Source organism: Montipora foliosa, chromosome 1, assembly GCF_036669935.1.
Source record: "Montipora foliosa isolate CH-2021 chromosome 1, ASM3666993v2, whole genome shotgun sequence".
Taxonomy (NCBI): domain Eukaryota; kingdom Metazoa; phylum Cnidaria; class Anthozoa; order Scleractinia; family Acroporidae; genus Montipora; species Montipora foliosa.
The window spans coordinates 1,319,790-1,334,789 of NC_090869.1; the positions used below are offsets into that span (position 1 = coordinate 1,319,790).

General features: G+C 40.9%; 1 protein-coding gene and 1 long non-coding RNA gene across 3 annotated transcripts in view; one reads left to right on the forward strand and one right to left on the reverse strand.

The window, feature by feature from the left end:
* The window catches only part of LOC137973973 (uncharacterized), a 29,304-nt gene that overhangs the window by 1,311 nt on the left and 12,993 nt on the right, over positions 1 to 15,000 (reverse strand). For both annotated transcript variants that reach the window (XM_068820894.1, XM_068820887.1), the window contains exons 2-3: positions 10,218 to 10,640; positions 3,211 to 3,442 (exon numbers count right to left, since the gene is read on the reverse strand). In XM_068820894.1, coding sequence (XP_068676995.1) covers positions 3,211 to 3,442; positions 10,218 to 10,628 — 643 coding nt within the window. In that variant the 5' untranslated portion in view covers positions 10,629 to 10,640. The remainder of the gene's footprint in view (positions 1 to 3,210; positions 3,443 to 10,217; positions 10,641 to 15,000) is intronic.
* LOC137973995 (uncharacterized) overlaps positions 13,963 to 15,000 on the forward strand; it is a 20,366-nt gene continuing 19,328 nt past the window's right edge. Inside the window, exons 1-2 of the long non-coding RNA XR_011117361.1 lie at positions 13,963 to 14,024; positions 14,540 to 14,603. This is a non-coding gene — a long non-coding RNA (uncharacterized lncRNA). The remainder of the gene's footprint in view (positions 14,025 to 14,539; positions 14,604 to 15,000) is intronic.

Sequence of the window (15,000 nt, forward strand, 5' to 3'; positions counted from 1 at the left end):
GTAAACTTCGGAAAATGGCGAGAGATTACCAGAAAGATAAATCGGTAATATAACTTGAAGTTGTTTGTTGTAAAAACTCGTTGTTAATGTTACTAAATTTGCAAATGCAAACAACGAAGCCCTATTAGCAGGTTATCAGGATACGGGATTTTTTATTTATTTATTTTTTGGAAGGAGACTTTATTCAAACCCTGCTGTTTTATCTGCTTCCTTAACTCCATTCATCCAAAAATGACAAGATCAGCCTTAAATCATTCGAAAAACCTATTACAAATCACAGTTCAACAACTTATCATCCTGGGCCAGTTGTTCAAAAGCCAAGTTTCAAAACGAGTTTTATTCTCTACTCCCAAATGCTGTTCAAGGCTGATATTCAATCTTGAAAAACAAAAATAAGCAAAGGAAACTGTCACCAAAAAGTTGAAAACATAATCGGCTTTCGAACAACCGGGCCCTGCATTCGAAGTCCGGTTCCGTAATCCTGGTTTAGTTCCTTGCAAACTGTTTAAATCTGCCATGGCGAAGACAAGAAGAGAACATCTGTACTCTACTCTCTCAATGCTCAAAAATCTAAAAATTCCGTATTTGCGTGTTCTCTAGTCCAGTCCAAAGTTCTAATTTTACAATTCCATAATCTTGATTTCATTATTAGAGTAACTTGGTACCAAAGGTTCCACAATAACTTGAAATCTCGTTAAGAAAAAAGGTTAAATCCAGTAGTCCAGTCCGGGTTGAGATCGCCAAAACTCTCTCTATCATCGATTCAAAACTCAACAAAAGCTACAAGTAGTAAATAGTTCTCAGAAACTACAAAAGTTCGACATGATTCTACACTTGAGCTGGCTTCAAGGCTGACATGTTGATCATTTACAACTTCTTTAATTTTTGTCACCACAAGCTTAAGCGTGCACTCTGAACTGCTGATAGCTTTCCAAGACCAATGTTTCTAAAGTTAAACCCTTTCCAGCGGGGTTAGTATCTGGATGGGGGGAGTCAAAATATGCGACTTACGGACAGGAACATACGACCAAAAATTCTATTTTAACGCTCAAAAATGCGAACTAAGCAAGGTACAGATTTTGCTAGCCTGCTTTATGCAAAACAAATATTGACGCAAAAGTATATAAATATTAATTTGTAGTTTTTAAGGACAGCAGAAGGAACTTCTAGGAAGTGTCGATCGAGAATAAAATAATTTGCCATCAGCGAAAAACATTTGGGGAGATTTTTGTTACGTTCAATTAGAGTTCAATTTTTCCATCGTACTTTTGGTCGTACAAGTAAAATCGCAAAATCGAAAGTGACATCGATTTTAGCGCCCGCCTGTGATCAAGTTACCTTGCGTGTTTAATACTGACAACTCACGAAACAAAGGATGCACCTGTGACAAAATTACGGAAAGACACCGGGTTTTTGTTAGTTTCCTTTTTTTCTTTCAAGTGTTACAAAGTTCGACAATTTAACACAAAGATCACATTGTTCACAGTGGTACACACAAGTACGAGGCAAGATCTAGAAGTAACGTAGAATATTATCCTTACCTTTTAAGCTTGCCATTCTCAAAGAAAAAGCATCTGTCCACTTTATCGAATAGTTTAATACTGAATCAATCATGGCGGGCGGAAAGATTCCACACTAAATCTTTGCTTTCATCAAGATTACCGGAAGTGTGTTACGGTGGCCGAGTGGTCTAACGCGCTCGCAGATAATTGTGAAGATTGGGAAAGAATATGAGTTCTCCTCGGGATAGGGAAGTTTGGACTTACTGGAGGTAATCAATGTAAATGCACCCTATCGCAGATTAATTCAATATCCGTGGGGTATGCACATTTGCGGATACGAAGTAAAAGAAACTCAACCTAATTTTTACCGTGGGTGCCACAGGCATCCCACGGAATTAATCCTGAATGTGACACAAACCTGTCCAGAACTGCCAATCAGCCAATCAGAATCGAGTAATTTTTTCATGAATATTATTATAATTATCGGTAATTGGCAATGGTTGAATATTTCCATGGAAACGATAAACAAACATTGAAAATCGTTAAAATATGAATTTTGCACGAGTCAGGTGTAATATAAAAAGGTTAATACCAATCATCTTAAACTTTGGTGCCATGGCAAGTAGAATATACAAGAACAGAAAAATATCTATGTTGGATTACGAGTAAATCGCAAAAAACATTTCAAGAGATACCTTTTCAGTAATAATGCTAAATTGGCCCACAGTTAGGCACTGTTTTGATAAAATTGCTTAAAATAATATCAAAAGGTGCCTTGAAGTTATGTTTTGAAGCCATGATAGTTTTGTTGAGTTTCCCAAGGCAATCACTTTCAAGTAATTTTTGACATTCTCAAATTTTCCAATTGCCCATAATTCACTCTGTTTGCCTCTCAAATTTTGCATAAACTATTGTTGTGAAATGCTCTTGGGAGTTCTGCATATTCCCAACAGCATTTCACAACAATAGTTCATGCAAAATTTGGGGGAAAAACTGAGTGAATTATGGGTAACTGGAAAATAGAGAATAGTACCCAGTTTTTAATCCAGCTAGAAGGAACAACATGCCATAGGCAAAAAAGTATGTTCAATAACTGACTTAAAAATTATACCTTCTAAAGGAATCATTTTAACACTGAGGGCGTTGCCAACGACGATGTCTTTGAGTTTTGAATATCGGTCCCGTGCCATGTCTTGCTTTAAGTAGAGAGGCGATTTTTCCAAAAATTCTCATCGTGCAAGCATTTATTCGGGAAGGGTTGAAAACATTGAATATGTAAATTGAGGAATTTGTCATCGCAATTACACTTTAGGAGTAACAAACCGCGTTAGGGCTTTGGGAGGTGACGGGAGTATAACAAGCTCGCGGAGACTTGCTGTCAGTCGTTTTTTTTAGGGCTAGTTTCCGTATGATCGCTACGATTATTGCAAAACTGAAAACTTCAGCAATCGGTCATGATCGGTGTGCTTAAATGAAAACCACCTCCCAGCCATCTTATGGAATCAATACCCGACTGTTGGATGAAATTATTGCTAACTATCAAATTTAGAAGTTTTTCTCAGTAACTCATGTACTGGTTCTCTCCTAATCCATTTTTGCTTATACATCGGTTAATGTGATAATGTTCCAGAAAATCATGCCTCGAAGCTAAATTGGGGCCACCTACGATTTTATTTTACATATATTGTCCAAAAAATCATCAGCGCACCTGCACCAATCATCAGCACCACCCCAATTCCATAAGATACGGCTTTAACTGTCATGTCATAGGCTTCCATTTCCAAAGCTATGTCCGACTCCAGCTTGTTGATTTCGTTCTGGGCCTCGTCCAGATACTTCTTACATGCCTCTAACCCACGATCCACTTTGGCTGCATTCATTTCCAAAAAAGCCATCTCCTCATCTGAGATCTCAAAGTGTTTTCCTTTTGCCTCGTATACCTGTCGGTGTAAGCAAATAAGTCAGTATTAATTAGTAATTTATTTAATGTCCATAAAACTGGTAATGCTTGCTCAATCTCCCGCGCCAGAGGCTCATACGTGGAGTTTATAGGGACGCTATACAAAATTTCATTGCTCATCTAGGAATGGCCCAAAATTGTTGTTTTACAGCAGCAAGTCATGCAGAGATACTTTCAGCCAAATTTCAGATCAAAAGCTCTACACCGGGCTGGCTCACCTCATATAATACCGGGCTGAAAGACATCCCGGCAAACCTGACCAGCCCGGCTGATGTAATAGGCCACTTAGGGGCCGATTACATGAGTCGGGCCAGTCCGGTCAGCCGGGCTGGTCGGGTTTGCCGGGATGGGTTTCAGCCCTGTATTACATGATGTTTAGCCAGCCCGGCTTGGGTTAAATTTAGAACAGTCAGTGTAAAACGAAGAGTGCGGACCGTGGACTGCGGACCGGGTATAAAATGCGGACTGAATACAAAACACTGTGAAAAAGACGCGGAGCAACAAAATAGCGAAAGGCTGACGACATGAATTGAAGTCCGACATTAGAATGGTAGAAAAAGTGTTTCGCGCCATAATCATCAACCATATCGTTAAACTGGATATTTTTTGGTTTCTCAAAACGACGATCAATAGCCCACTGAAGGTTTTAGTTGAAATTTCAAAACGTTTGTATGCTGTATTTATCAGAGGTAAAACACGAAAGTAATTTATGAAATCCTTCGCAGATCACCAGTTTTATGTTTAACGGAAATCGAGAAATTTGAAGGACTTCAGTGGGGGATGTTTATTTCCTTTCCTTTTCCGTTTTAAATTCGTGGATTAAAGAACAATTTTGTGATAAATCTCTACTCTTACTTTCTCTAGCCCAGTCGATGTTGTAACTCAGCATTTCTGTGCACGTGAAAATATTTTGAAACGGATCGGGTCGACTGGTTACGCGTCACCTTTTAGGCAGGATGCTCCGCTGTGATTGGTTGGTTCATTCAAACGCGACAAAAACGCAGGCAACTTTTTAGTTAGAAGCTCGCTCAAAACTAACGAGCAAACCGGCACTTTCAAATGTGTGCCCGAACGATGCAAAACTTGTCTTTTCATTCGTAACACTAGCAAGATATCGGGACCTAAGCGATCTGTTAAGATCACCGATCGTTTCACATGTACCTCCGCAAATGTCATTTATTGCATAACCTGTACGTTATGCAATAAATTATACATTGACGAGACAGGTAGACGTCTAGGCGACCGATTCCGCGAACGCCTTCGTGATGTTGAGAATGACAAGGATGCATTTAAGCAGTCGCTCGTCATTTTAATCTCCCTAACCACTCCAAAAAAACACATGGCTATCTGCGGCCTTTAACAACATCCAGGTACGACGGAAAGCCGCAAGAACCTGGAACAAAAATTCATCTTCCAAATCGGCACCCTTAATCCCTACGGTATTAAAGAACGCTTTTCATTTAACTAATATATTCCTATTTTTCGCTTTGCCATGTTACCACCAATGGCGTAGCTCCTACTCTACTATAAAAACTACACGTAACCCATAATTCCTCGATTCGCTCTGACGAAGGGCTAACGCTCGAAACATCAGCTTTTAGAATCTCTGTACGGTGGCCAATTTACATTATCAACTCCGTTGATAAAACCAAATTTTTGTTTCAGCAGCTGTGGTTGGTGCATTTCGATCCTCGCTGTTTCGGTGTGTTGTTCGTTCGGCGATCCGCTGTCGTGCGGTTCTCCTGTTGTCATGTTTGTTGATGGTGGGCATCCATGCTTCCGGAATTTCTATTCCACTATCCCTGTTGATGTTGTTAGGGTGAAGTCTTATGTGAATCGCCTCTTTGACCCTGCGTGTGTACCAATCGGGATCACGATCAATAAACTTTACTTCGTTACAAAGCAGGGTGTTTCAGGTGTTGTTAGCGTGTTCTGAAACGGCGGATGTCTGGGTACGAGCAAGTCGGATTTCTCGCTCATTTTTTTTTTTTTCTATCTTGCATAGGTCTTCTAGTCTCGCCGATGTAGACTTTACTGCATTCACAGGGAATCCTGTAAACCACGCCATCTTCTTTAGTTGGCTCGACAGCGTCTTTCGGTCGTAATAGAAGTGATCTTAATGTAGTCTCCGACTTGAAAACAGAGCGTATGCCTTGTTGCTGTAGGCAGCGGCGAAGTTGTTCGGATAGGCCTTTGACATAGGGTAAAACCGCAGTAGAATTGTAATCAATCGGCGATAGTGTGCTTAGCACTGCTACTCGGTCTCCTGGTCTTGGTGATTTTCTGCAAGAAAAAAAGAGGGTAACCATTAGAGACAAGAACAGGAGACAGGTGCTTCTTCTCCTTGGAGATAACAGAGGATTTTGTTACGAGACGTTTGGCGCGCACGTAGAGGCACTTGACGATACCGCGTTTTACTGATTGTGGGTGGTGGGAATCATACGCTAAGTACTGATCAGTGTGCGTAGGCTTCCTGTACACGCTGTTGGTGAGGCGGCCATCCGGTTCCCTTGAAACTTCGGTGTCAAGGAAAGCGAATTTGTAGTCGTTCTCTGTCTCCAATGCGAAGCGAATGGAAGGCTGGTGGTTGTTCAGATGCTGTAAGAAGATATCAACGTTTCTGCGATCCAGGATGGTGAAAGTATAGTCAACGTAGCGTTTCCAGATCCTAGGTTTGTTGGCCGAAGTAGTTATTGCCTCTTCATGTATAGGTTAGCAATAACAGTGGAGACCGGGCTCCCCATGGCTGCTCCTTCTAATTGTTCGTAAATTGATCCGTCATACTGGAAGTATGTGGATCTCAATACGAAATTCAGGGGGTCAGCCATCTGAGCAAGTGTAGTGTCGTGCGGTCCGCAAGGCTGGGGTCGTCCTCTGTTTTCTGTAGCGCGGCTTGTACAGCGGCGTCGATGGGAACGTTGGCAAACAGCGACTCTACGTCGAAAGACACCATGATTTTGTTGTCTAGGATAGTCTCGCTGCTAATGGTGGATACGAAGTGAGCTGAATTTGTCACCGTGAAACCCGAGTTACCTGTTAAAGGAGATAAGATGTTAGCTAAGTAAGCAGATAAATCATATCCAAAGTTGTTAACGCATGACACAATAGTTCTTAAGGGTACATCGGCTTGGTGAATCTTTGTTAAACCGTAGATTCTAGGCGGCTGTTTGTGTCGAAACAAAATCAGACCTCAACATAAACAGCCGCCTAAAATCTTCGGTTTAACAAAGATTCACAAGGCCGATGTACCCTTAAGAACTATTGTGTCATGCGTCAACAAGTTTGGATATGATTTATCTGCTTACTTAGCTAACATCTTATCTCCTTTAACAGGTAACTCGGGTTTCACGGTGACAAATTCAGCTCACTTCGTATCCAGCGAGACTATCCTAGACAACAAAATCATGGTGTCTTTCGACGTAGAGTCGCTGTTTGCCAACGTTCCCATCGACGCCGCTGTACAAACCGCGCTACAGAAAACAGAGGACGACCCCAGCCTTGCGGACCGCACGACACTTCGAATTTCGTATTGAGATCCACATACTTCCAGTAAGACGGATCAATTTACGAACAATTAGAAGGAGCAGCCATGGGGAGCCTGGTCTCCGCTGTTATTGCTAACCTATACATGAAGAGTTTCGAACAACAGGCAATAACTACTTCGGCCAACAAACCTAGGATCTGGAAACGCTACGTTGACGATACTTTCACCATCCTGGATCGCAGAAACGTTGATATCTTCTTACAGCATCTGAACAACCACCAGCCTTCCATTCGCTTCGCATTGGAGACAGAGAACGACTACAAATTCGCTTTCCTTGACACCGAAGTTTCAAGGGAACCGGATGGCCGCCTCACCAACAGCGTGTACAGGAAGCCTACGCACACTGATCAGTACTTAGCGTATGATTCCCACCACCCACAATCAGTAAAACGCGGTATCGTCAAGTGCCTCTACGTGCGCGCCAAACGTCTCGTAACAAAATCCTCTGTTATCTCCAAGGAGAAGAAGCACCTGTCTCCTGTTCTTGTCTCTAATGGTTACCCTCTTTTTTTCTTGCAGAAAATCACCAAGACCAGGAGACCAAGTAGCAGTGCTAAGCACACTATCGCCGATTGATTACAATTCTACTGCGGTTTTACCCTATGTCAAAGGCCTATCCGAACAACTTCGCCGCTGCCTACAGCAACAAGGCATACGCTCTGGTTTCAAGTCGGAGACTACATTAAGATCACTTCTATTACGACCGAAAGACGCTGTCGAGCCAACTAAAGAAGATGGCGTGGTTTACAGGATTCCCAGTGAATGCAGTAAAGTCTACATCGGCGAGACTGGAAGACCTATGCAAGATAGAAAAAAAAAAAAAAATGAGCGAGAAATCCGACTTGCCCGTACCCAGACATCCGCCGTTTCAGAACACGCTAACAACACCTGAAACACCCTGCTTTGTAACGAAGTAAAGTTTATTGATCGTGATCCCGATTGGTACACACGCAGGGTCAAAGAGGCGATTCACATAAGACTTCACCCTAACAACATCAACAGGGATAGTGGAATAGAAATTCCGGAAGCATGGATGCCCACGATCAAGAAACACAACAACAGGAGAACCGTACGACAGCGGACTGCCGAACGAACAACACACCGAAACAGCGAAGATCGAAATGCACCAATCACAGCTCCTGAAACCCAACCAATCACAGTGGAGCGTCCTGGCTAAAAGGTTTCGCGTAGCCAGTCGACGTTACCGCCTGATGAAGACTAGCAGTATGCAGTCGAAACATCGCGATCTACATCACAAGTGACCACACCGTGAAACAAACGAGAATACTTTATTATTATTGTACTTCACCATGATGAATAAGAGCAACCTTTTTTACGACATTAACCTAGTTTGTTCTATACTCCGTTTTTGAAAACTCAGTCTTTTTTTCATAGCTAGTCCGCGGTCCACGTTTTGTACCTGGTCCGTGTTTTATAGCCGTTCCGCAGGTCGCGTCCGCGGTCCTCCCTTTACACATATGTCGTGTGAAAAAAGATAACAACAAGAAGCGGAGGGAAGTTTGTCTCGCTAAATTGTTATTAAAATTCACCATTCTACAATTTAAAGACGCCATATCGTTTGATATCTTATTGATCCTTTATTTCAACATAAAAAACGACGATTCCGGGGGCCATTTTGCTCAAAAGAGGAGAATTGTGGTTAGAAATCGCTGGCCTGACTGACCGGGCTGTCCCGGTGAACGCGATTACGTGAAAAAATCTCAGCCCGGTTAGTCTGGATCCCGGCATTACGATGCCGGCATGTAGACTAACCGGGCTGAGATTTTTCCATGTAATCGCAAACTTGATTTTTGGTGTGTTTCTCAGACGTGCCGGGATCTCGGCTAAACGAGCTAGCCCTCCTAACCGGGCCAGGGGCCCGTTTCTCGAACGTCCCGAAACTTTACGGGCCATTTTCGGGTGTCACAATTCCCTTTGTATCTCAAGAACGGAGAGGATTTAAGTCGTCAAACTTCACAGTGATTTTCCTTTTTGTTATCTTAAAAACATGTTAAAAGATCGGCTTTCCAAAATAAGCGGTTGGCAGTTTCACACATGGCTTTTCGGGTCCGAAAAGTTATCGGGACGTTCGAGAAACGGGCCCCAGCCCGGCTCATGTAATCGGCCCCTTAGATCTGCTTAGGACTAACTCTTCAAAAATAACATGTGAATTAACCTTAATTGTACGTTTTTTCGAATGGGTCTTCGTTTTCGAGGTATTAGGTATTCGGTCTTTGTTTTCGGGGTCTTCGTTTTCGAGGTATTAGGTATTCGGTCTTTGTTTTCGGGGTATTCGTTTTCGACACTAACCTACCGTCCACAACAATCCGTCACGAAAATGAAGCATTTCGAAAACACTCTTCAAACCGGAGGAATTTTAAAACGCCGTGTGGGCGAAAAACGTTTTGAAAGCGGAGCTTTCTGAAAACGTTGTCCTCACAATAATCATATGTGCTTTCCCTAACCTCGGTAACTGTTGCATTTTAACTTAACATTCCTCCGGCGTACTGTGGACGGAAAACCTTTCATGCTTTTTCATTAAAGTGCCCATAACCCCAAAATATTTTTTCGCTAAAATGAATCTTTGCGCCTGTTCGAGACGCAATGCGGCTATTTTTTCTTTTTCTAACAAATCCTGCCCTTTTTTAGGCTTCGAAAGTTGCGAAAATCCAAGCATCTTTTGTTCACTACCGAGTCAGAAGGGGAGTGGGTCTATTCCTGTTTTTACGTCACAATCTACTTTGCATGCATTTTTACAAAAAGTTAATTCAATGTAAATCAGTTTGTGACGTAAAAACAGGAATAGACCCACTCCCCTTCTAACTCGGTCGTGAACGAAAGATGCTTGGATTTTCGCAACTTTCGAAGCCTCTAAAATGGCAGGATTTGTTAGAAAAAGGAAAAAATAGCCGCGATGCGTTTCGAACAGGTGCAAAGATTCATTTTAGCGAAAAAAATATTTTGGGTTTATGGGCACTTTAAATGAAGAAAATATTTCGTGTCAACTCGTGAGTGGCTACTGCTCATAGCAGAGAGGGTCAGTTTGAAATATACTAAACGAATTGTCTCTCAATTATATGTTAACGTCAGTCGTCTAACCCCAAGAAAACTCGGAGAAAAATAAAAAGGTATAGGAGAGACTATAATGGTTTTGTGTCCGACAAAAACGAAGATTGTAATGGTGACGTGCAGATGAGAGTAAACGGCTCACCTTTTCCATCAGTTCATCGATGACTTTATCAATCCCGTCCAACCGTCCTTTGGCTTTTTCCAGGTAGTGCTTAAAAGAATCGACCCTTTTTTGCATGACCTCGGGAAGTTGAAATAATTTATTCTCTTTTTGTTTGTTTTCCATTTTTTTAACCGTGCTGAGACTGTGTGCGAGTCGTGCTAAAAGAACTGTGTAAGGCCCAAAAAGAAGATTGGTTAAACATTTCCCTATGAGCTCTATGTAGTGGTGGTCTCTAGATGTCTCTTCATTGATGCTTTCTGCGACTTCAGAAATTTTAGCAAGCTTATTCAATCGTGCTTCAGTTTCGTTGGTCCTTTCTCCAATTTCAGTCAGGATGATCTCGGTCCTTCTCACAACTGTACCTTGGTATCTGCTACGGAAGTCTGCCATGACTGCAAAAACCTGTTAGCGGTAGGAAGGGGGGGTTAGAATTATCTCTTGGAAGAATTTTAACTGGACTCCTGAGTTGACGGTCCTATGTCAGTTATCAGTCCTGAAGTTACAAGTTAGCTTTCCGGATCATGTCCGCTTTAAAATTATGTCACTACAGCATAGTTAATAGAGGGAAATGGTTGTGAAACCATTTCTGCATGTTTTTATTCACTTTTTTGGCCTTGACGATGCACAAAACACAATAGTTGTTTACTACGTACCGTGGAACTATCCAATAGAAACGTGTTGGTTTTCGTATTTTATGCATAGTGTATGAGCCCAAAACAAAAGATTGTGCACCGTCGTGGACCTTCCAACAGAAATCTTGGCATCTTTGTTTGCTCTCTTGATGTTTGCCGAGCTTCATAACCAGTCCCCTATATTAACTATGACAACAGTTAACAATCACAAGTACAGTCGTCCGGGTAAGTGTAGTCTTGAGAAGGACTGTTTGAGATGACATTGACTGCCGTTTCGTCAACCTGTGCGGAAGTCATCTTCAGAATCAAGTGATTTGTGTAACGTAAGTAGATACTATACGAACTCCGGTCGTGGATGTCATTGGTCTACTTATTCGTAATGTTATTGGTCGAATGTCATTTGAGCCTAGATGTAATAGGCTGGGAAGAGATGGGAAGACTAAACAGTGATTGGTGCGTTTCGATCCGTCTGTTGGTCTAAGGTCTGTACGTGTATCGTAGAATACGTTGGGGGGTACTGTGATAGAGGAAATCGGTGTGTTGTTTGCCTGTTGGTATCGGCGATGAGTCGTTTGTAGGGTGCGGGAAGTTGTAGGCATCGGTTTATTACCGGGTTGCCAGTGTGGCAAACCAGTTGGAAAATGGGCGTCATTTCTCCGTTTTTTTTTTCTCCCCGTGTCAGGAAAATGGAAACCTGTCTCTCCCCTGGTAAGTATTGGTTTTGTGCCTAGAGTATCGTGCGCGTATCTTTGGTAAGTTTCAGGGGGTAGTGGAAATGCATAGATTTTATCAGGTTGACACAGTACAAACAATGGCGACGAAGCCGATGTAACGCGAATGGGGTTTTGTTGGATCTTTAAACAAAATGTACCCTTTTGGAGCTCAATAATGAGCTATCGTCAATTCGATAAACAACACAAGCTGTGAAAAATGAATTGCATATTTCGCTGTCGGATGTCAATATTTTGCGAATGTAGTGTTATGTACAACACTGAAACCAAATGGCAAATTCTCTAGTAACCTTTTCTATTCTGGCTGGATATGGGTTTAACAAACTCAGAGAAAGAATCGAACACCTTAAATGCATCTGTGTTTACTGTTGTCTGGCTATTTATATTTCTTTTGTGCTCAACTCTGCGCAGTCTTCAGGTAAGTAAATAACTGGAAATGTGACAGTCAAGAATTATTTGAAAGAAAGCTTGTTGTCTATTTTGTGCTTCATTGTTCAAGGAAAGGTTCTTTAGAAAAGGGTTGATCTTGAAATTTATTTTGTCGCGTATGGTAATTAATTTTCACATTTTTGGGTTTATTGTTTTCACGCACGCAATGAAATAGGAAGGGTTTATTTCCTCAAACATCAAAAATTGTTGTTTGTTTCAATACATTTTTCGCTGGAAAAGGTTTTTGTGAGATTTTCCTTTTTGAATTCATCATGTTGCGTAATATTCAAGCTTAACAAGGTTGCATATTGATACAACTTGCTAGTGCGAAGATTGTTTACATTACTCATGCTTTTTGGGAATTTTGAGTATCATGAAATTAAATCATTTTGTGTGAGATCTCCTCTTTAACACAAACATTTTTCAACAATGTATCGCTTTAATCTAATCCAAAAACATTTAGATAACAAAAAACGTAATATTTATTAACCATTTTCTTCGCTTTTGTGCTTGTCGGCATTGTGATTTGCGATAAATCTGTTTTTGTAACTCATACATGTAGATGTTTAGCTTTTCAATTACGAACTCTGTTTTGATTGGCCGCTCAACCTCATGATTGTGTAAAGAGTTCACCCTGAAGTCATAATAGATACGTTTCTCAGGAACCCGATAAAGAAGGCTTCCAGACGCGACAGATGAAATGTAAATATTCAGTTAAGTATTGTAGCAATATTAAAAAACCAAAGAAGTAAGTTTCCTGGCTAAAATGTTGTTTTAATCTGAAAACGACGAACGATTAAGGGTGCTTTAAATTGGGAAATCCGGATTTAGATCTTAAAATCTGGATCTTCAGATTTCCAATCGAATACAAAATCTGAAAACGGATTTTGCCGCAGATTCACTAATTGGAAATCCATGTCGAGTAAGGAATCCAATTAACAAAATCCGTCGCAAAATCAATCCGTTTTCGGATTTTGTGTTCGATTGGAAGTCCCAAGTTCCGGATTTTAAGATCTAAATCGGGATTTCCCAATCAAAAGCACCCTAACATTCTTTCCCGTAGTTCATTCAGTTGACACAAGGTGATCATGTGCATCTTTATGGGTGCCTAGCACATGATCAATTTATTCCGTTTTGACAGAACATCATGACCTTCCCTTGATTTACGCATGCGTCACCCGCTAATAGGTCATTTTCGAAATATCAAATATTCAGCTTGATAATGAGGCAGTGAGGACAAAAACAAAAGAAACACGTTGGAATGAATGTGGGAAATGTTTACATGTCATCCACTTTCCTTTGACTTTGTCCTCACTGCCTCACTATCAAGCTGAATTTTAATATATCGAAAAAGGCCTATTCGAGTGCACGCACGAGTGGAGCTACAGGCCAACACAGGCAATATACTGTATTGGAAAATCACTCCTATGACATGATACTCCGATAAAAATCATAAAAGCAGAATTGCATTGTCATGTGAATGACAAACTAGTAATTTACCAAAAGAACTCCGATCGTAATTTATGACAAAATCACTTCCAGCCTGAAAATTGATTATTCATCACTGAAAATTTTTTTTCAGTCATCAATTAGAGAACATGGTAAGTATTATCATTTGTTTAGTTCACTCAATTTCAACAGTCAGTACTAATGTTTCGTTTTTGCTTGGTTTCTCCTCAATAATTTCAAAACAATTTGATTACAAATATCCATAGTTACATTTCTGCGTAGCATCCACAAACATCTATCCCTTCAATCTAACCTTGCTCCCAAAGCAAAAAAGAGAAAGAAAAGAACCACAACATTCACTACAAACGTGATAACGAGTCCGCCATGTTGAGTCTTCAATGTACGTTTGGGGTCTGGTGAGCATAAAAGGAATCAGAGGACCTGGGATTGAGAAATCGCAAACGTCATTTCTAACTGGTAACTGTTTATTTCGCTTAATTTTGCTATGCCTGAAAACAGTGAGGCAGTGTCTTCACAAAACCCAGGTAAATATAATTTTGAAATGCTTGGTATGTTAGAGTGAGCGTTTACGAGGACATATTCAGCTTTTTGGTGCCTTCAGAAACCATAAAGTTCTTGGCGGCATGGCTAGCTTGTTTTAACTAGTCGTTACAGACAGTATAACCTTATGCTTACGAAGGGGTTCTTTTAATGATTAGCGGAGCCTTTAATGGAAATTAGTTTATACAAGTTATACCTGCGGTTTAGCACATAAACAGAAAATGAAACGATTAGAAACCAGTGGAAACTGAAGTTGTACACTGAGCCACACTGAGCGGCTGTCGCTTTCGATTCCGGATTCATTTGTTTGGTAAACACTGTTCGCGTTCCACACCGCTCTCTCCCAGATAGCCGTCATTATCATTTTTTTCTCTTTTTATAATCAGCTAGCAGATGCTTATGATTTTAACCCGGGAATTTTGAAGTACTACTGTAACAGTTCCTTGTAAGCAATTTGGGAATGGAACCTAAACATTTTCCTCTTGTTTTTTTTTAAAAGAAATCTAGCACATCTGCAAAGAGGGCTCTCTCAAGTTAAGAAGCAGATTCAAGTGAGAGCATTAGTAAGTAAAAGATATGGAATCAGCCAGCCGGTTATTTACGGGTTAGGCCTAGTTTATACGTCGCGCTACCGTCGAATTTAATTCAGACGAATTAATTCTTTGAAATAAATTCGACGATAGAGCGACGACTAAAACGAATTTAATCCGTCTGTTAAATGAAATTCGTCCTAGACGCTTTATCCGTCGCAGCAGCGTCGCGTCGAATTAGATGTATACATAATTATGAAACCAATTACGTTAGGGCCGCATTAGAAGCTAATGGCTACCCTTCGTCTGTTATTTCAACCATCCTCAACAAGAAGCCACCCCCACCTACAGTGCCTCCACCAGAAGAACTGATTTCTATGTTTTTTAGATGGGTCGAACCATCGGATACGTATCAGGGTTATGCATGCCT